At 44.7% G+C, this 22,191-nt stretch overlaps 2 protein-coding genes across 3 annotated transcripts in view; both read right to left on the bottom strand.

The window, feature by feature from the left end:
• On the bottom strand, positions 1-18,566 carry LOC122541295 (zinc-binding protein A33-like). Of its 2 annotated transcripts, none has more exons than XM_043677915.2 (7): positions 18,491-18,566; positions 10,765-11,325; positions 7,016-7,111; positions 6,702-6,935; positions 3,206-3,228; positions 2,971-3,122; positions 1-1,023 (listed from the first exon to the last, which is right to left on the bottom strand). In XM_043677915.2, exons 2-7 carry the CDS (start codon positions 11,206-11,208, stop codon positions 482-484), a joined length of 1,491 nt encoding a protein of 496 aa, XP_043533850.2. In that variant the 5' UTR covers positions 11,209-11,325; positions 18,491-18,566; the 3' UTR covers positions 1-481. The 2 variants fall into 2 exon arrangements, with proteins under 2 accessions (XP_043533850.2, XP_043533851.2); XM_043677916.2 differs by lacking the exon at positions 18,491-18,566 and adding an exon at positions 13,062-13,269.
• The window catches only part of LOC148140758 (zinc-binding protein A33-like), a 15,544-nt gene continuing 9,426 nt past the window's right edge, over positions 16,074-22,191 (bottom strand). Inside the window, exon 6 of the mRNA XM_087979540.1 lies at positions 16,074-18,566. Coding sequence (XP_087835666.1) covers positions 18,013-18,566 — 554 coding nt within the window. The 3' untranslated portion in view covers positions 16,074-18,012. The remainder of the gene's footprint in view (positions 18,567-22,191) is intronic.

A 22,191-nucleotide genomic window follows, 5' to 3' on the forward strand; every position in this document is an offset into this window, starting at 1 on the left:
TAAATTTGATTTGGTTTGATTTATTACTATCACATATACCAAAGTACAATGAAAACTGTTGTCTTATATGCTTTACAGGCAGACCATACTATACAAGTGCATCCTGGTAAGAGAACAGAGTTAGAACTGCCGAGAAAGTGCAGAGAGAGAACAACATTATAGGATCCCTACAGTGTAGAAACAGGTCCTCCAGCCCGACAAGTCCACACAGACCCTCCAAAGAGTAACCCAGCCAGACCTACACATCCCTGAACACTATGGGCAATTTAGAATGTCCCATTCACTTAAATTGCACATCTTTGGATGGTGGGAGGGAGAATGTGCAAACTCCATGCAGACAGTCACCCGAGGCAAGAGTCCAACCCAGGTCCCTGGCACTATGAAGCAACAGTGTTAACCACCAAACCACCATGCCACATTGTCACAGAAAGGTTAATATTAATCCCATTTCCCTCAATCTCTGACATGTCAATTTGGGAACCTATAGTTTAAGATGACGCAGTTTAAGAGGAGCAGCATTTCTATCACTGTACCACCCAGTACACATAAAAGGAATGAGTTTCTCAGTGAATGTGCCAGAGTGCGTGTAGAGAACGGACATATCATCAGCATTGTAAAAGGTCACCAGACCTCCCTCATAGTCCAGGTAAACTCCAATGGTCGTGGGCTTCATACTCGGAGTCTGAATTACTGAGTACTGTCTGGCATTGTATGCATCCCCATTTGTAAGCCCCACAGCCCAGTATCCCTTTTGAGGTTGCAGTTTGAACTTTCCCTTCCGATTTGCCGACTCTCTGGTCACACCAACGTCCCAGTCAGTCTTGTTGCCAACCTCCACCTCCCAGTAGTGCTTCCCTGATGCGAATCCCTTTGAGCACAGGACACATGGATGCTGATTAAATCTCTCTGGGTTATCAAGAAGCAGAAATGTTTTTTTCGTATTGATTGACACGCTGGTCAGATCCTCAGACAGGACAAGGCTATGATGAGCTGTGTTCGGATCCAGTGTCAGCGAGACTGGAACTGCAGGAAAATAGAAATCGTGTCAAATGTTTTATACAGAGGAACGTGGACAGTTAATATCTCTTGCCTTCACACCTGGACTCAGCACCCAGCTCAGAAATTCTGCCTGAGAAATACTATCCACTGGAGTAGTGCCAGATGATTGGAGGGTGGCAAATGTTATTCCCTTGTTCAAGAAAGGGAATGGGGATTATCCTGGGAATTACAGACCAGTCAGTTTTACATTAGTGGTGGGCAAAGTATTGGAGAAGATTCTGAGAGAGAGGATTTATGATTACTTGGAAAACCATAGTTTGATTAGAGATAGTCACATGGCTATCAAACCCTATTGAATTCTTTGAAGGTGTGACAAAACGTATTAATGAAGGTAGAGCAGTGGATATGGTGTATATGGATTTTAATAAGGCGATTAATAAGGTTCCACACTGTAGGCTCATTCACAAAGTATGGAGGCATGGGATACAGGGAAATTTGGCTGTCTGGATACAGAATTGGCTGGCCCATAGAAGACAGAGGGTGGAGGTGCAGATGGAGCTCAGGGACCAGTGGTGTTCCGCAGGGATTGGTTCTGGGACCTCTGCTCTTTGTAATTTTTATAAATGAAATGGATGAGGAAGTGGAAGGGTGGGTTCATAAGTTTGCCGATGACATGAAGGTTGGTGGCGTTGTGGAGAGAGTGGGGAGGGCTTTTGTAGCTTGCAATGGGACACTGACAGGATGCAGAGCTGGGCTGATAAGTGCCAAATGGAGTTCAACCAGGAAAAGTGTGAAGTCATTCACTTGGAAGGTCAAATTTGAATGCAGAATACGGAGTTAAAGGCAGGATTCTTGGCAGTGTGGAGGAACAGAGGGATCTTGGGATCCATGTCCATAGATCCTTCAAAGTTGCCACCCAAGTTGATCAGGTTTTTAGGAAGGCATATGGCGTGTTCACTTTCATTAGCAGGGGCATTGAGTTTAAGAGCTGCAGGTTATCCTGCAGCTCCATAGAGCCCTGGTTGGGCCACACTTGGAATACTCAGTTCTGGTCACCTCATTATAGGAAGGATTTGGAAGCTTTAGAGAGGGTGCAGAGGAGATTTCCAGGATGCTGCCCAGACTGGAGGGTATGTCTTATGAAGAAAGATTGAGGGAGCTAGGGCTTTTCTCATTGGAGCAAAGATGAACGAGAGTTGACTTGATAAAGATGTACAAGATAATAAGAGGCATAATAGAGTGGATAGCCAGAGACTTTTTCCCAGGGCCGAAAGGTCTATCACATGGGTGCAAAATTTTAAAGTATTTGAAGGAAGGTTTAGGGGAGATGTTAGAGGTAGGTTCTTTACTCAGAGAGTGGTGAGTGCATGGAATGCCCTACCAGCAGTGGGGGTTGAGTTGATACATTAGGGACATTTAAGCACATGGAAGATCGTACAATGAAGGGTGTGTAGGTTAGTCTGATCTTAGGGTACGATAAAAGGCCGGCACAACAGAGGGCCAAAGGGCCTGTACTGTGCTATTCTATGTTCTAGATGTGCAGGTATCTATATCCCTAGAGTCCAGTCTAAGCAGTGGGTGGACAGGTAATACAGAGACCGCTGGAGAAATGCAGCCAGCTTCACAGCTTCTGTGCAAAGAGAAGCAAAGTTAACACTTTGAATCTAGTTCCCCTTCTTCTAGTTACTATGACAGACTGCAAACATATCAGTGAATACAGGACCCCGATCCTGAGTCCCAGTGGAGTGGCTGGATATTAAACACAATGTTCTGATACTGTCGTGTTTGAATTGCTCACTCTATGGTCCCACATGAAGAAACCACCCCCCCCCCACCCCACCCGCCCAAGTGAGAACTCGGGCTACCCCACCAAACCGTAATCACTACAGGCAGCACTTTCAGGAGAGGGAGGGGATAGAAGAGAGCAGAAAAATCCCCAGAGTGTGGACACAAAGCTGTGGGGTCGCTTACATGGAGAGATGATCTGTTTCATTTCCTTCCACACTGTGTAGAGAAACGGGCCTTGATATCTTCTGTAATTCTTTCTTGGAAACATCAGTATTTCTTCATCTTCATCTTCCCATTCGTCCTCTCCATCCTCTTCCTTCTCTTTGTTCAGGTATCTGTTTAATCAGATTGATTTTATCACATAGCAACAGCTTGATCGCAGTTTAAAAATATTGATGCGTGTAAATGAGACACTCACCTTTCTCTTACACCTTTCAGTTCCTGCAGGACAATGAAACATCAGAAATGGTTTAATCAGTACACAATGCTGTTTTGGTTTTACATTTTAACACACTCAAATAATCAGTCGGTTTAGTGAAACATGAAACTGTGTTGGTAGCATTTTCACTCACGATTCCAATGATGTGACACCAGTCCAGTTCCTGCTTCCTCACTCCACCCCTTACCCCTCAAATATATCCGACAAGATTTCAGGGTTTTGCTCCACTGCTGATTCATTCGTTTTGGTTTGGGTCGTAATTTTCTCTATTTTTGACCTTTATTCCCTGAGAACTTCAGAGCAGCACTAAGCTGGGAGAAATCAAACCACATCCTCAGCCTCAGCGACCCCTTAAAAAGCGGTAGCATCTTGTGTTCCAGATCCTACTCACCCAGGTAGCTGCGGGATAGTGGACACATCAGACATGAATCGCGTTCACCCACTGTGATTCGCACAGAATTAAATACTCTCCGATTGCTTCATCTTTAAGTGGGTATCATTAAGTGAGACTCAAACATGTCACTGCTCCCAGAACAAACAAGAAGGGGGAAAGAGAAGCTAAGGGGCTGATAGCGAAGCCCTTAATGGGCCAACCTCAGTACTGGAGCCTGTGGGAGATATTTAGATCATGAGAATGTTAGTAGGGGAGAGAAGCCATTCCTCCATCTAGTCAGACCAACACACATTTCCCCACATTGCATCATTTGGTCAGTTCCTGTCCTAATGCTATCCATTAGCTCATTCCATTTCTTCTTTGCTGTTGAATTAGATAATTTAAAAATCACACAGCACCAAGTTATAGTCCAACAGGTTTAATTGGTAGCACCAGCTTTGAAAGCTAGTATTTCCAATTAAACCTGTTGGACTATAACCTGGTGTTGTGTGATTTTTAACTTTGAGAGAGTGAGGACTGCAGATGCTGGAGATCAGAGCTGAAAATGTGTTGCTGGAAAAGCGCAGCAGGTCAGGCAGCATCCAGGGAGCAGGAGAATCGACGTTTCGGGCATGAGCCCTTCTTCAGGAATGATTTTTAACTTTGTCCAGCCTAGTCCAACACTGGCATCTCCGAATTAGTTAATACTCTTGATGTCAATACCATATCTAGATTGCCTTCTATTTCACAATTGAAGTTTAATTTTGACTTGCATTCTCTATCCTGTTCAACCTCATGCCTCAATAAAACCGTTCTCTCTCTCTCTCTCTCTCTCTCTCTCTCTCTCTCTCACACACACACACACACACACGCACACACACACATACACACACACACACACACACACACACCAGTTAATGTTGGCATTGGTTAATTATGTAATACAGATGATATTGATTCAGTCAACCTCATAAATACTACTCCGTTCCTGTTCATCTTGAGTTCAAATTGGAATCACAGAATCTCTACAGTGTGGGAGCAGGCCATTCGGCCCATTTCATCCACATCAACCCTCCGAAGAGCATCCCCTCCAGACTCATTCCCCTACCCTAGCCCTGAAACCCTGCATTTCCCATGACTAACCCACCTAGCCTGCACATCCCTGGATGCTATGGGTAATTTACCATGGCTAATCCACCTGACCTGCACATCTTTGGACTGTGGGAGGAAACCGGAGCACCTGGTGGCAACCCACGCAAACACGGGGAGAATTTGCAAACTCCACAAAGACAATTAACCAAGGCTGGAATCAAACGAGGGTCACTGGTGCTATGAGACACAGCAGTGCTAACCACCAGGCTACTGTGCTGCCCTACTGTGATAGGTGTATGTAGGGAGACTGAGCTGATGTCTCACCAGTTACACTGTCAGCAAAACCAACACCTCTCTTCTTTCCAAAGCGATATAGACAAGTCTCTACAGTCTTTCCTAAAGGTTAAGACCCGAAACCAAGGACTGACCTCATCATTTCTCACATCATTGTCTTATTCCTCAGTGACTACAGCCCAATGCACAAACGGCTCCAGTCGTCAGATCTTGGTCTAAATCCCTACTCCCTATTAAGGTTACCTGCTTAATTACCCAGGAATTTCTGGACTTCTCATCTGAGACCCTTCCTACTAGATGCATTCCAGAAATCTATGCAGGTAGTGTTAGGGTGATGTGATTGCAGGATGTGGGACCTCCTGGATGTCAGTGTGACCCAGGATAAGCACATCTGCAGCAAATGCCTGCAATAAGAGAACAAAGAACAAAGAAAATTTATAGCCCAGGCCCTCCAAGCCTGAGCCGATCAAAATCCACTGTCTCAACCTATTGCCAATTCCTAAGCATCTGCATCCCTCTGCTCCCCACCTACTCATGCATCTGTCCAGATGCACCTTAGATGAATCAAATGTGCCTGCCTCTACTACCTCAGCTAGCAATGCATTCCAGGCATCTATCACTCTCTGTGTAAAGTACTTGCCACGTATATTCCCCCTTAAACCTTTCACCTCTCACCTTGAACATGTGACCTTTCGTTATCGAATCCTTCACCCTGGGAAAAAGCTTATTTCTATCTACCCTGTCTCTGCCCCATCATGATTTTGCAGGCCTCAGTCAGGTCCCCTGATTGGCTTTGGCTCAGAGTTTATGAGCTGAAGGCTGAACCACAGACCCTTCAACACCTGAGGGATTGGGGAGGTTACCACAATAACAAAGTGTCCATCCGACTACTCAACAATAGAAGCCAATTGTAGCTGCTGATTCCTCATCTTTGGTCCAACTCGTCCATGATGACCAGACAGCCTGAGTTAATGTCGTCCCTTTTGCCAGCACTTGGCCCATATCCCTCCAAACCCTCCCTATTCATATACCCATCCAGATGCCTTTTAAATGTTGCATTTGTACTAGCCTCCACCACTTCCTCTGGCAGCTCATTCCACACACACATCACCCTCTGTCTGAAAACGTTGCCTCTTAGGTTCCTTTTATATCTTTCCCCTCTCACCCTAAACCTATGCTCACTAGTTCTGGACTCACCCACCCCAGGGAAAAGACCTTGTCTATTTACCCTATCCATGCCCCTCATGATTTTATAAACCTTTATAAGGTCACCCCTCAGCCTCTGACGCTCCAGGGAAAACAGCCCTAGTCAATTCAGCCTGTCCCTAGAGCTCAAACCCTCCAACCCTGGCAACCTCCTTGTAACTCTTTTCCAAACCCTTTCAAGTTTCACAACATTCTTCCTATAGCAGGGAGAGCAGAATTATTACCATCTAATAAATTTATCGTAATTTATTGAGTAACTTTCAGAAAAAAACAGTTGTGTAACAAATGAAACTTTGATCTTGCTTCAAGCTATAGCTTAGCTTCTGATTTGTTGTTTTTTCATTAAAACTAAAAGAGTGCTCAACAAACTCCAAAAATTCACTGTTCAAAGACCACACTGTGGCCTTGTCTGCTGTGGTCATAATTACTGCATTGGGAGTTGTATCCTAAATAATAAAGTACTATTTACAATTATACCAACTGTTTGAATATGAGGTTATAAAAAGTCACCTTGAGAAAAGAGATACTGTCTTGCTGCTCAATGTGTACACCAAGCTTCACTATGTCTGCCTCAAGAGAGGTTAATTTCTCCTCAATTAGTTTCAGATGCCCCTGTATTGGTTGCAGATCTTCCTCCTTCAGTCTCCTCAGTTCTTTCATTAAGTGCCTCTCTTTGTCTTCAAGATATTGATGGATTTTGGCAAATTGTGCAGATATGTCTTGCTCCAGGGATGATGTGAGTTCCTATGGTAGTGAGAAAGATTGTTTAAACAGTGGGTTGTTGAATGGTTACAGTAATTATAGGGAGCAGAAGGAATACTCACATCCAATTCTGAAATCTCCCTCTCCTGCTGCTGCTTTAAGTCTCTTTCTGTTTTTTCTCTCGCCTTCATGGAATTCAAGCATGATCTCAACTGGTCCTAAATATTGAAGCAAATCATGCAGTGAGCCATTGCAATATTTACTCTCGTACATTATATTAGAAACTGTGAGGACATGTTCAGGGAAGGTGTCATGTGGCACTAATGTTTTGTTTTAAAAACGGCAAAACAAAAAAGAAATTCAACCAGACTAGATGAGGCTTGAAACTAACAACAGCTTTTTGGTCCATAAAGTTATATGAATGAATTTGCTGGGTAGACAGTGTTAATTGTGTTTGATTGTACCTTTGTTTTCAATATTAACTGGGGATTCATTAGAAACTCACTTAATTAGGTACAGTCTAAATCTGTAGCTGTAGTGTAAAGTTGTAATATGTAACACTATAAATAAACTTCAAAATGAGCAAGGACTGTCTCTGGTTTTATCCTTTACTGATTGCTTTTTTTCTGGATGTACCACAGTACCTTGTATTCCTGCTCTGTCAAACCTTGTAGGCCACACTCTATCTAATCACGCATTGATCTATATGTCCTTGATTGCTATGATATGCCTGTAGTGCTCCGAAAACAAAACTCTTTACTGTACTTAGGTGCATGTGACTACAATAAATCAAATCAAATCAGTATGTAGGGGTGAGCTAAAGCCAAAAGCTGGATATTAGGAAGATGGAAAATTACACTCCAATGTTATTGCAGTCTGCACCATATATCCAATGGAAGAATGAAATGGATAAGATGACACATTATGTTGATACCAAAAAGAAAATAAAGTATGGCCTTAGCATTATTGCTTCCTACCAGAAAGAAAAGAAAATATTTTGTGAGCTGGAAAAATGCATCGGGATGAAGGCTTGGACCTTCTGTTTGGAGTCTTGAATATCATTTACAAAAACAGATCATATTTACGATACATAGCCAGATTCTGGTAGAGTTTGGAAGATGACTAATCATTCCAAGCCCTTCCTGATGAAGGACTTATGCCCGAAACGTCGATTCTCCTGCTCCTTGGATGCTGCCTGACCTGCTGCGCTTTACCAGCAACACATTTTTTCAGCTCTGATCTCCAGCATCTGCAGTCCTCATTTTCTCCAAACCATTCCAAGGTGTACTATCTCATGCATTTTAAGATATTGCATCAAGATTGACAGGGTTCAAGTGGATATCCCCAGATCATTACAAGATTTTAAAATGATTGGATTGTGGTGAAGCAACTCATGGGTAAGGTTTTGGTTCTAATTGGTCTCAGAGAGGGGGATACAAGGAGTGCAGAAAGCTCAGAGCAATTAGAAAATCATGGCATATGGGCCTTTACTGCAAGTGGATTGCGATACCATGTCCAAGAATAAAGGGAGCGTGCTATAATTGTACAGGGCTTTGGTTCACCACAGCATGAATATTCTGTGCAGTTTTAATCTCCAAACCAAATCAAACATTTCCTATTGGAGACAGTACATTAAAGATTCTCCAAACTTGTCCCTGGGATTAAAAGGGTAACCTTTCAAAGCCTGAGTAAATTGGGTCTACATCTGGAATATCATTTTGGAAGGAGGAACAAAATAACAGTGTACTGTTTAAATGGAGACAACTGCAACACAAACTTGTGTGCAAAACAAAGGAAGCGAATATTCATGTGCAGCAAAAATCAGCAAGTCGAATGGAATATTGGCCCTTATTTCAAAGGGGTTGAAACATCAGGTTAGGAAGTCTTGCTGCAACTGTACAAGGTGCAGGTAAGTCCACACCTGGACGACTGTGAGCAGTTTTGTTCCCTTTATTTCAGAGTCAAGAGTGTGGTGCTGGAAAAGCACAGCAGGTCAGGCAGCATCCGATGAGCAGGAGAATTGATGTTTCGGGCATAGCCCTTCATCAAGAATGAGGCTTGTGGGGCTGGAGAGGGGGGGGGGGGGGGGGGGGGCTGGGAGATAAATTGGATGGAGGGGTGGGGCTAGGGCTGGGGGGAAGATGGCTGGGAATGCAATAGGTAGATACAGCCCCACCACCCCTCCCATTTATCTCTCAGCTGCCCCAGCCCACAAGCCTCATTCCTAATGAAGGGCTTATGCCTGAAATGTCAAAGCTCCTGCTCCTCAGATGCTGCCTGACCTGCTGTACTTTTTCAGCACCGCCCTCAGGACTGTGACCTCTAGCATATCTCCCCTTATTTCAGGAAGGACATTATTTCATTGGAGGCAGTTCAAAGAAGATTCACTAGGATGATTCCCATGGAGGGATTGTCTTTTGAGCAAAGGCTAAATAGGTTGGGAATCAACTCACTGGTGATTAGAAGAATGAGAGATGACCTCATTGAAATGTATAGGGGCACAAGGGGCTTGACAGGGTAAATGCTGAGAGGATATTTCTCCTCCTGGGAGAGTCTAGCACCAGAGGGCATAGTCTCAGAACTAAGGGGTGCCAATTTCAGTCTGAGATAAAGAGGGTTGAGAGTCTTTGGAACTCCTTGCCACAGAGAGCTGTGGAACAGAATTGTTGTGTATATTTAAAACTGAGGGAGATACTTGATCAGTAGAGGAATCATGAGTGATAGAAAAAGGGCAAGAGTGAGGAGTGTCAGACCAGCTGTGATTCTATCCCATGGTGGAGCAGGGTCAAGGGGCCAAATGGCCTACTCATGTTCCTATTTCTTATGGTCTTATGGTCAAACACAGTTGGTTCCCCAACCTGCAGCGATGAACCCAGTCTATATTGAAGCACGCTCTAACGTGAAGTTGCATCAAGGTAATGTGAATTTAAATATCGGCTGTAACACATTAGATTTCATCACTGTGACACAATAAACTAATTCCCTCAGAGTGCTGACTATCAAATATTACTATCAGATTAAAAATGAGCAAGGCTGAAAGAAATCCATTCATTTATTTCAAACAGAGATATTTTTTCTCATCAACCTGTTCGGAGATGTTAACACACTGTCAATCTGTGCTTCCTGTCACAAAGGTGGGGACACTATAACTATGTCACAAGGGCTTCTTTGAAATTTAATAATTATGAATTTAATTATGAACAGGAGTAGGCTATTCAGTCCCTCAAGCCTGTTCCACCATTCAATGAAATCATGCCTGATCTTTGGCCTAACTCCATAGACCTGCCTTTGGCCCATATCCCACAGTTCCTTTTGCTTAATAAAAAAAAAATGCCTATCTCAGAATTAAAATTAACAACTGCCATTTGTAACACATTGTTACAGGGCAATGAGGATAGAGTCCATTTAGCCCATCGAGTCTGCACATGCGCTCCAAAGAGCATCTCACCCTATCCCCGCAATACCCGTGGCTAATCCACTTAGCCTGCACATCCCTGCACACTATGGGCAATTTAGTACGGCCAATTCACTTCACCTGCATATTTTTGGACTGTGGGAGCGAACCGAAGCGCCTGATGGAAACCCCCACAGAACGGGCAAACTCCACCCAGATACGCAAGGCGAGAATGGAATCTGGGTCTCTGGTGCTGTGAGGCAGCAGTGCCAACCACTGAGCCACCAGGAACAGAGTTCCAAACTTAAACCACCCTCTGTGGGCAGAAGTCCTTTCTAACATCTCCCCGGCCCTAAATCTCAGACTATGCCCCCTAATTCGAGAACCCCCAACTCATGGAAATCACTTGTCTTTACCCACACTGTCTTTTCCAGTCCAATAAACAATGAGACCAGGTTAGTTCACTCTGTCCCTTACCCTGTGCTTTTGAACAGTCCTGTCCAAGGCCAGGAACCTGTGATCTGAATGGAGGGGAGACTCTACACAATTGACACAGGCCAGAATCTCATCGTCCTCACAGAACAGCACCAGCTTCTGGCCATGTTCCTGGCAGAGGGATTGGTCCCTCTCCCTGCCCTGGTTCACCTTCTCCCCTTGTTCCTCGCCCAGCTCCTGGTTCAGTTGTCGAGCTGACTGGCAGAGACTGGCCAGCGCCCCGTTCCTGGTGTAAGCTCTCCTGGAGAGAACCACTCGGCATTGTGGGCAGGATACCACCTGGCGGCGATGCCCCCAACTCTTCTCGAGGCAGGATTTACAGAAGTTGTGATAACAGTCCAGCCTCACCGGCTCCACAAACAGAGACAGGCAGAGGGAGCAGGTTAAATCCTTGCTGGCTGTTGAGATCGGTTTACTGGCGGCCATCTCAGGTGCAGTTCTGTCTGTCAGTCTCTGCTCCACATTCAGTTTCGTTTCTTCCAGTTTGCTTTGCACCACACACGGCGATCTGGCTTCTCTCAGCTGTTAGGTTTCTGTTCCCCACTGTGTGTGTGTGTGTGTGAGAGAGAGAGAGAAATCAGACACAGACTGGTCTGGTCCCTGGACAGGCATAAGTGAAGAGTGGAATTTCCCTCTCTGGGAGGTTTTTTTTTAAAAAAATGGGAGCAAGTTTGTCCCAAGATGTTTACATCTGCAATGGCCATGCATGGAACAGTTCTAATCCCAGGACCTCCCCTCATTACCTCAGCCCGGGGGCTCGGCCCTTACGTCTACTTCTCCCTTTTCTCGTTCTTCTCTTTATGTTTACTTTTTTTTTAGTTTTATTTTTAAACTTAAATTGCGGAGAAACCAGCGGTGACAGCATTGGAATAGCTGAGGGTCAATGTCACAGATGGCGATCAGCGTGGAGCGAGTCCATGCGAGAGAGGGACTGTAACATTTATCTTTTAATTTTAATTCCCTTAATTTATACGATAAAGAACAGTAATGTAGAACTTTTAGATGTTTATTTTCTTTATTTCTCACTTTTGTACCTAAGATTTGTTTCGTTTTTAAATTTCAAAAATATGCTTTATTCATAAAAATATTTTTATCTTTCTCTCTCTATATATATATATATATATTTCACACGTGGTCACATATGTAGTTTGGATCTGTACAATAGTATGTCAAAGAAACAAACATTGAAATTTAATTCTTTCCAAGCAAGACAGAGACTGTACATCTCTTAGAGTCATAAAGTCATAGAGATGTACAGCATGGAAACAGACCTTTCAGTCCTACCCCTTCATGCCGACCAGATATCCCAACCCAATCTCGTCCCACCTGCCAGCACTGGACCCATATCCCTCCAAACCCTTCCTATTCATATACCCATCCAAATGCCTTTTAACTGTTGCAATTGTACCAGCCTCCACCACTTCCTCTGGCAGCTCATTCCATACATGTACCACCCTCTGTGTGAAAACGTTGTCCCTTAGGTCTCTTTTATATCTTTCCCACCCTCACCCTAAACCTATGCCCTCTAGTTCTGGACTCCCCCACCTCTGGGAAAAGACTTTGTCTATTTATCCTATCCATGCCCCTCATAATTTTGTAAACCTCTATAAGATCACCCCTCAGCCTCCGACGCTCCAGGGAAAACAGCCCCAGCCTGTTGAGCCTCTCGCTATAGCTCAAATCCTCCAACCCTGGCAACATCCTTGTAAATTTTTTCTGAACCCTTTCAAGTTTCACAACATCTTTCCGATAGGAAGGAGACCAGAATTGCATGCAATATTCCAACAGTGGCCTAACCAATGTCCTGTACAGCTGCAGCATGACTTCCCAACTCCTGTACTCAATACTCTAACCAATAAAGGAAAGCATACCAAACGCCTTCTTTGCTATCCTATCGACCTGCGATTCCACTTTCAAGGAGCTATGAACCTGCACTCCAAGGTCTCTTTGTTCAGCAACATTCCCTTGGACCTGTCCATTAAGTGTATAAGTCCTGCTAAGATTTGCTTTCCCAAAATGCAGCACCTCGCATTTATCTGAATTAAACTCCATCTGCCACTTCTCAGCCCATTGACCCATCTGGTCAAGATCCTGTTGTAATGTGAAGTAACCTTCTTCGCTGTCGACTACACCTGCAATTTTGGTGGCATCTGCAAACTTACTAACTGTACCTCTTATGCTCACATCCAAATCATTTATGTAAATGATATAATTTACCTGTACCAGACTATATTTGCATGCATTGAAGCATCAGAGGGTCTGAACAGATATCCAGTTACCTTCAGCAGGAAGGCGTCAGGCAGTGATCTTTCCCCACTGCACCTTGGCATCAGCTGCCCCAAGCTTTAGTACATCCCTCAGCGCGTAGTCCTGGACCTTGGAATATGCCAGTCTGTAACATTCTGAAAGATCATTTGGTTTCGGACAGACCAAAGAGCGTCTTTCACTGAACTGTTGGTTCTCCAGCGGCAGTTGATGTTTGTCTCAGTGTGCCTCCCGGGGAACAGACCGTAGAGCATGGAGTCCTGCATCACGGAGCCGCACGGAACAAACTTGGACAAAACCCACTGCATCTTTCTCCAGACTTCTTTTGTAAAGGCACATTCCAGAAGAAGATGTGTCAGTCTCAACCCTCAGCCCCTGCCCCCCTCCAACAGCTGCTCCGAGGGCATCATGCAGTGGCGCAGACCAACTGGGCACACCTTATTGGAAAGTTCTGGTGATGAGGCATTTTTGTACCCAACATTTGTAACTAGGTACTTAGTACAGAAGATGACATGTGTGCGTGGTGACATTGTACACTTTTCATTGTTCTCATGTACTTTTGCACTTGAGTACCTGTGACAAGAAAACTTATTTCTAATTCTACCTACATAAGCGTGATGCTCTGCAAACTCCTTTGGTGAATCACACGACAAGTAAACACAGAAGTTGAGAGCCCCCAGCTTTGAAGTTAAAGTAAAATAGTGTAAGCGAAGTAAGCTAAGGTATTGCAGGGCAGCTCAAATCTCAGGAATGTGTGCGGGAAATCATGGATGCTACCGATGATCGAGACACCTACATGTGCAGGAAATGTCATTAGCAGCTTTGGGTTTCAGAGCTTGAGTCACTGTGGTTGAGGTCTACCAGGATAGCACTGGACCCCAAACTTAGTGACACTGAAAGGGAAGGGGGGAGACACCAGGCAGACTGATCGAAGCAGGTAGATAGTGCAGTAGGTCCTGCGCATTAACTAGACATCATGTTCCTCTTCCAAATACAGTCACGGCCACATTTGAGCACTTGGCTAGCTCTACGGTACAGGAGTGGAGGATTAAGAAAACACCAGACGGTAATGCAATTTAAGGGAGCAGGCAGGCATTTCTGAGACTACAGACTTGACACCAGGATGGTATGTTGTTTCACTGGTGACAAGATCAAGGCTGTCTACAGTAGAGATTCACCACAATGTTGCCAGCGATGAAAAGTCCCAGTTCGGAGGAGAGACAAGATTGACTGGGTTTGTTTTCCTTGGAGCAGAGGAGGCTGAGGGTGGGGTCTTATTGAGGTATACAAAATTATGAAAAACATAGACAGAGTAGATAATGAGAACCTTTATCCCATGGCAGACATGTCAAAGACCAGAGGGCAGACGTTTAAGGTGGGGAGTAAATGGGTTAGAGGAGATCTGAAGAAAAATTGTTTTGTTTCCCCCAGATGTTGGTAGAAATATGGACCGTACTGCCTGAGAGAATGGCAAGTACTCTCACAATACTTAAAGAGCATCTGGATGAGTACTTAAAATACCAGGGTATAGAAATATACAGACCAAGTGCAGGGAAGTGAATTTAGTGTCATATGGGTGTTTGTTGGTTTGCATAGACATGGTGGGCCAAAGGGGCTGTTTCGGTACTGTATGGCTCTATGTGCTCATCTTGCAGGTGGATGAGATTCTGATCTGTGTCAGTGGCATAGAGTCTCCCCCACATTTAGATGGTAGGTTCCTGCCAATACAGAAGACTGTTCAGAAGTACAGCAGTCAGGATCCACGTTGGTGTCATTGATTCAGCTAGGAATGAGGATGAGGTCTTGAAAGCAAATGTTGGGGAGCTAGGACTCAGATTGACAAGCAGAACCTCAAAAGCAGCAGTGTCAGGTTTAATCATGGGGAATGTGCAAATCCCAGACAGTAGCCCAAGGGGGGAGTTGAACCCAGGTCCCTGCTGCTGTGAGGCAGCAGTGCTAACCACTGAGCCACCTTGCCACTAAAGGTGCCTGGGCCCTCTACCTTACCTCTTTCACAACTCCATCCCCTCCCACCGGTGACTTCAATGCTAGCAGCAAGTCAGGAGGAGGAAAGGGAGAACACTCTCAGCTGGTCTGGGCCAGCATGACTGGAAGGTGCCCAGGAGGAACACTCAAATGTTGAAAGTTACCAGGGTGTTGCTCACAGCAGGCTCTCTCTGTCCCAGCTGTGGGCTTGCACCTCTACGTACAGGGAGAGAGAGAGAGAAAGATAAAATCATACTGAGAGCATACCAGTGGCACAGGTGTCTAAATATTCGTAAATACAACACTACATACAGGTATTCACTTGAACTGTTACCATGTTTTCTTGCTCCTATACAAATGAATTATATTCCAGCAAAGAAACAATGTGAAGCAATTTCAACCATCAGAGGAATGTGTAATGCAAGCAGTAAATACTGACAGTTCCTTCATAGTTCACCTCTCACATTCAGGTGAGAAGGAGTGTGTGATGATTCCATACATTTTACAACAGAGAGGATTTTCCGATGCCTGCCATTCTCAAAGTATTGCCTTGACATGTAAGGCTGTTGATGGCTAGCTCACATGTTCACTTGCATGCATTATGCAATGCTTTGGAGTAAAACAAGCACAAATCACCAGTTATTGCAATCATTGCTGTCAGACAGCATACTGAGGCACAGCAAAGGACCGTTGCAATATGAGGTATTGAGGGATTGAATTGAACAGTACTTGGCAAGGAGTATTCTCAGTGTGAGTGACAACTTGGTAGTCCTCAGAAAGGAGTGGACTCATTTATTTTTTTAGAAGGAGGACTGGATGAGTACAAATGCAAGCAAGTGGGAGTAGTCTAATTGTGAAAACTGGATACATCGTCAAGTTGGGCCGAAGGGCCTGTTTCTATGCTGTAGACTTCTGTAAGATGTAACAGAATGTTCCATTCGCTCTGCTCACTGTTTCATTGCTGCTTTACAACTAATGATGTTTTGGAGAATTCTAGAGTATACATTTAAGCTCTGATTGAAGTTATCAGACTGACAATAGACAGAACAAGTGACTTCTTTTATTCACAAGAATCATGCCCAGTAACTAAGTAAGATGTGAAACAAAGGGTTGGATGCCTGAAATTACATTAAAACCTACAAGTGGAAAGTTCCTCTTTAACCACAGTATGTTATTTCATCAAAGTTGATAAGTTGATAATCAATAAGTTGATTTAGCATAATTTTCCCTTCAAAACTCCATTGACCCTATAGTCTTGAATTTCTCAGAGTACCCTGCCATAACACTTCTAATAATAACTTCTAATAATTCTTTTCTTATGCCAAACACTAACGGACTGTGCTGTAGTTTCCTGCTTTCAGTTACCCTCCAGTTTTGAAGAAAGGAGTTCCATTCACTACTTTCCAACCTAATGGAACCGTCTACAATTCTAGGGAATGTTGGAAAATTGAAACTAATGCAACAACAACCTCACAAGCCGCTTTATTTAAGAGCCAAAGAACAGACCCAGAGACCCATTGTTAGCCAAACAATTTACTCAATTCCACTTCACTGATTCTTCTGGACACCCCCCTCCTGTCACAATGGATTCATCCACATTGGAGGGGAGACATCTTTGTGCAGATTAGTGACAATTGCAGGGAAAATCCATGCGATCTATGGGGACACACAACGTGGATGCAGAGAAAGGAACGCTGACTGAGTACACCAGACCAACTTGTACTTCCATCTGCAACTATGAGTTCAAGTGCAAATATTGCTGAGAGTGTGGTGTGAGTATACCTGAGAATTACAAGTATCAAGAAGGAAACTGAGGCCTTATGCCTGAAATGACTCATGTAAGCTGACAGTCATTCCTAAAGATGTAGTACCAAGCCAACTCTAGCTGGAGCATTGTATGATTTTCTGCCAAAGTTACATGAATGCCCTGTTTTAGTAGGTAGAAGAAGGGGACTTCTTGGGCTCAGTGGTAATGTTCCTCCCCCTGGGCCTGGAGGCACAGGTTCAAGACCCACCTGCTCTAGAGGTGCATAATAACATCACTGAACAGGAAAAATAGATTAATAAAAAAATAGGCAGGGAATAAGTTTGGATCAAAATGTGACCAAATGTCTGCAAAGGTAACTGTTGGGGTTATCTGTAGACAGAGGTCATCAATGTCTGAGGCATGAGTGAAAGTAGTGATTTCTGGAGTAGACATGGATCAGTCAAGTGAGGCCAAGAGTTACAGGAAAGATTCCAAGGATTTTAATCATATTACAGCCGCTAACCAAGGGCCCTTATTCCAGTTTTCTGACAGCGAGCTTCCCTGCTGGAATTTGTAACACGGGCTCCAGATTTCTGGGGGACCAGTGGACAGACCAGAGGCTTCCAGGTTTGACGGCTGTTGCAAGGAGCCAGGAATTCACACTGAGGGACGTCTTCATCTTGCACGGGGGAACACACCTCCCAGTCAATGACCATAGCCCATGAACTCAGAGCAAGGAATACGTGCTATTCATCAGCCAACACCCTTACCCAAATCAAAGGCTGTCAGGACCCTTTCCCGAAGCTGTTTCCCACCCCAAAGGGGAGGTGACGGCCGAGTGGTGTTATTGGTGGACCTCTAACTCAAGGGCCCAAGTCATGTTCTGGGCACCCGGGTTTGAATCCTCAGATGGCAGAACTTAAATTCAATACATCAAGGGAAAATCTGGAAATAAGAGTCGACAAGGCGATTGTCGATTGTTGGAAAAACCCATCGGGTTCATTAAATTCCCTTGGGAAAGGAAGCTGCCTTACATCTGACTCCAGGCCCACAGCACTGTGATCGATTCTTAACTGCCCTCTGGGCAATTAGAGATGGGCAATATATCCTGGCCTCACCAGCATCACCCTCATCCTGGGAATGAATTTTTAAAAAATCTGACAGTTACTTTGTCGGACAGGCGGTATCCCCCCACCACTGGAGATCCTCTCTCTGTATTCTGATACTTCAGTTTAGGAATGTATAGTCCAAAACTTAGCCAGCTTAAGTGGTGCACAATCGTTATCCTTGTTGTATGATCCAGGATAGAAAAAGGGAAAGAGTTTTTCGGTGAATGTGTCAATGAATGTGTAGAGAATGGACATACTATCAGCATTGTAAAAGGTCACCCGTCCTCCCTCATAGTCCAGGTAAACTCCGACGGTGCTGGGCTTCACTTTCAGAGTCAGGGGGATTCGTGAGCTTTCTGTGACTTCATATTGATTCCCATTTGTCAGCCACAGAACCCAGTAACCACCTTCAGGATGAAGTGTGAGCTGTCCCTTCCTATTTGCAGACTCTGTAGCCACACCGACACACCAGTCAGCCTTCTTCCCCCCCTCCACCTCCCAGTAGTGTTCCCCTGATGTGAATCCCTGTGAGCCCAGGACACATGGAGCCCTGTAAAATCTCTCCTGAGAATCAAAAAAGATTAATTCACTGCTGCCAAACCTCACACTGGTGAGATCTTTCGAGAGGGTGAGCATCGGATGTGCTGTGTTTGGGTTTAGAGTCAGCGAGGCCGGAACTGTGAGGAATTTAAAAAAAATAGTGTCAAATATTTTAGACAGAGGAGGACGAAGTTTAATATCAGATAGCTTTATAACTGGAATCAATAATCAATTCATAATCTTTGCGGAATGGATTAAGTGCACAGTTAGATAAATTCCCATATTTAATTGTGTAATCAACAAAGATAAAACAATGAAAAGTGCATGTAATAGGGAGTGAGATAATCACCGGGAGATCTGATCTAGCTGCTGAAGTCACCTGGTCTGACTCCAGACCTACAGCAGTGTGGTTGCCTCTTAACTACCCTCTGAGTTCACGCGCAAGCTGTTCAGTTGTATCAATCTCAATAAAGTCTCAACAAATTCTCAAAGAGATGGACCATCTGGCATCAGCTTGGGCACTGGAAATGATGATGGCGAAAATAGCCATGTTGACCCCACAAAGTCCTCCTCGCTGACATCTGAGGGCTAGTGCCAAAATTTGGAGAGCTGTCTCACAGACTAGTCAAGCAACAGCCTGACAGAGCCATGCTTTCGGAATCACGTCTTGACGGAAATTAACCCAGACGCCACCATCGCCATCCCTGGGTATGTCCTGTCCCACCAGCAGGACAGTCCCAGCAGAAGTGATGACGCAGTGGGATATAGCCAGGAAGGAGTTGCCTTGAGAGTCCTCAACATTGGGTCCGGACCCCATGAGGTCTCATGGCTTCAGGTTAAACATGGGAAAGGAAATGTAGTGCTGATGGTGATGGAGGGTTGGTTTCCAGACTGGAGGCCTGTGACCAGTGGTGTGCTATAAGGATTGATGCTGGGTCCACTGCTTTTTGTCATTTATATAAATGATTAGGATGTGAACATTGGAGGTATAGTTGGTAAGGTTGCAGACGACACCAAAATTGGAAGTGTAATAGACAGCGAAGATGGTTACCTCAGATTACAACGGGATCTTGATCAGATGGGCCCAATGGGCTAAGGAGTGGCTGATAGAGTTTAATTTAGATAAATGTGAGGTGCTGCAATAAGGGCAGAATTGCAGAAGAAAGAGACCTTGGAGTGCAGCTTCATAGTTCCTTGAAAATGGAGTTGCAGGTAGGTAGAATAGTGAAAAAGGTGTTCCCTTATTGGTCAGACCATTGAGTACAGGAGTTGGCAGGTCATGTTGCAGCTGTACAGGACATTGGTTCAGCCACTTTTGGAATAATATGTGCAATTCTGGTCCCCTTGATCCAGGAAGGACATTTTGACAGTTGAAAGGGTTCAGAAAAGGATGTTGCCAGGGTTGGAAAATCTGGGCTAAAGGGAGAGGCTGAACAGGCTGGGGCTGTTTTCTCTGGAGTGTCGGAGGCTGAGGGGTGATCTTATAGAGGTTTATAAAATCATGAGGGGCATGGTTTGGGTAAATAGACAAGGTCTTTTACCAGGTGTGGGGGAGTCCAAAACTAGAGAGCATAGGTTTAGGTTGAGAGGGGAAAGATATAAAAGAAACCTAAGGGACAATTTTTTCACGCAGAGGGCGGTACGTGTATGGAATGAACTGCCAGAGGAAGTGGTGGAGGCTGGTACAATTGCAACATTTAAAAGGCATCTGGATGGGTACATGAATAAGAAGGGTTTCGAGGGATATGGGCCAAGTGCTGGCAGTTGGGATGCGATTATTTTAGGATATCTGGTCAGCATGGGCGAATTGTATCGAAGGGTCTGTTTCCTTGCTGTTTATCTCTATGACTCTATTCCTTTAGTGTCACTGTGTCAAACTACGAGAACTCCCTTTATAACTCATGATTCGGAGATGCCGGTGTTGGACTGGGGTGTACAAAGTTAAAAATCTTTGTCACATTACAGGTGATCACCATTGCACCATACACACACACACGGATATTCCTACACACACATGCACACGGACAGATACACACAGACGCGCACACAGACACCCACACACACCCTTATAGACACACAGACTCCCACACATGCACCCCCTCACAGACTTAAGACACTCTGCACTCACCACACACACACACACACACACACACACACACACACACACACACACACACACACACACACACACACACACACACACACACACACACACACACACACACACACACACACACACACACACACACACACACACCCACAACCCCCACCCCAGACACACACACACACAGACAGACAAAGACCCACATGCGCACACATATATATTGTGTGTGGTGAATTTCTTTGGTTCAAAGTTACATTGCACTTTGCTCAAAAACCACATAGATTCATGTCGAACTCTGAACTCAAAAACTGCATGAATTTATGTAAAACTCTGTTATCTCACTTTTTAGATTGGAATCAATCTAAACATCATGTCATAGACAGAGAGCACAGGGGGCTAACACCTTCAACATATTGTCTTGCTATCACCATTGTTAACAGCTAACCCGAGAATGCAACTTTAAAAAAAAGGGTTTTGTGATTTACACATGAAAGAAGTGAAACTATCACTGTATTCTAACCGATGAAAGGCTGAACAGACAATCAATTCTTCAATGTATAATTTCAGTTACATCACACTGCAAATTTTTGCTATAAATTCTGTGTTACGATTGAGCCCTCCACAACCACCTGATGAAGGAGCGTCGCTCCGGAAGCTAGTGTGCTTCCAATTAAACCTGTTGGACTATAACCTGGTGTTGTGTGATTTTTAACTCCCTTTATAACAGCACAGTGGGGTGTACCTATGCCACAAGGACCTCAGATGATGGTGGAAGGTATTTCAATACCAATGTCTCAAAGATAATTTGGGACAGGGAATAGTTTGACAGCGATTTCCATATTTCGTAAATAATAGTACAGCGATTACAGATTAAGTGTAGTGTACCATTGGGTGTATTCCCAGACACCGATATGGACAACATTACACGTCCCACTCTGATCAATGTGCACTAAGGAGGAGAAAGTGAGGTCTGCAGATGCTGGAGATCAAAGTTGAAACTTTATTGCTGGAACAGCACAGCAGGTCAGGCAGCATCCAGGGAACAGGAGATTCGACGTTTCGGGCACAGGCCCTTCTTCAGGAATGAGCAGAGAGTGTTCAGCAGGAGAAGATAAAAGGTAGGGAGGAGGGACTTGGAGGAGGGGCGTTGGAAATGTGATAGGTGGAAAGAGGTCAAGGTGAGGGTGATAGGTCGGAGTAGGATGGAGGCGGAGAGGTCAAGAAGAAGACTGCAGGTCAGGAAGGCGGTGCCGGGCAGGAGGGATCCGGCTGAGACAAGGTGGGGGGAGGGGGGATGAAGAAACTGGTGAAGTCCAAGTTCATCCCCTGTGGTTGGAGGGTTCCCAGTCGGAAGATAAGACGCTCCTCCTCCGACCGTTGGGTTGTTGTGGTTTGGCGGTGGATGAGTCCAATGACCTGCATATCCTCGGTGGAGTGGGAGGGGGAGTTGAAATGCTGTGCTACAGGTTGGTTGGGTTGGTTCGTCCGGGTGGCCCAGAGGTGCTCTCTGAATCGCTCCGCAAGTAGGCGGCCTGTCTCCCCAATATAGAGGAGGCCACACCGGCTGCAGCGGATGCAGTAGATGATGTGGGTGGAGGTGGAGGTGAATCTGTGGCGGATATGGAAGTTTCCTTTGGGGCCTTGGAGAGAAGTGAGGG

This window comes from Chiloscyllium plagiosum, unplaced genomic scaffold (assembly GCF_037043375.1).
Source record: "Chiloscyllium plagiosum isolate Xiang-an unplaced genomic scaffold, Cpla_swu_hap1 HiC_scaffold_35, whole genome shotgun sequence".
Taxonomy (NCBI): Eukaryota; Metazoa; Chordata; class Chondrichthyes; order Orectolobiformes; family Hemiscylliidae; genus Chiloscyllium; species Chiloscyllium plagiosum.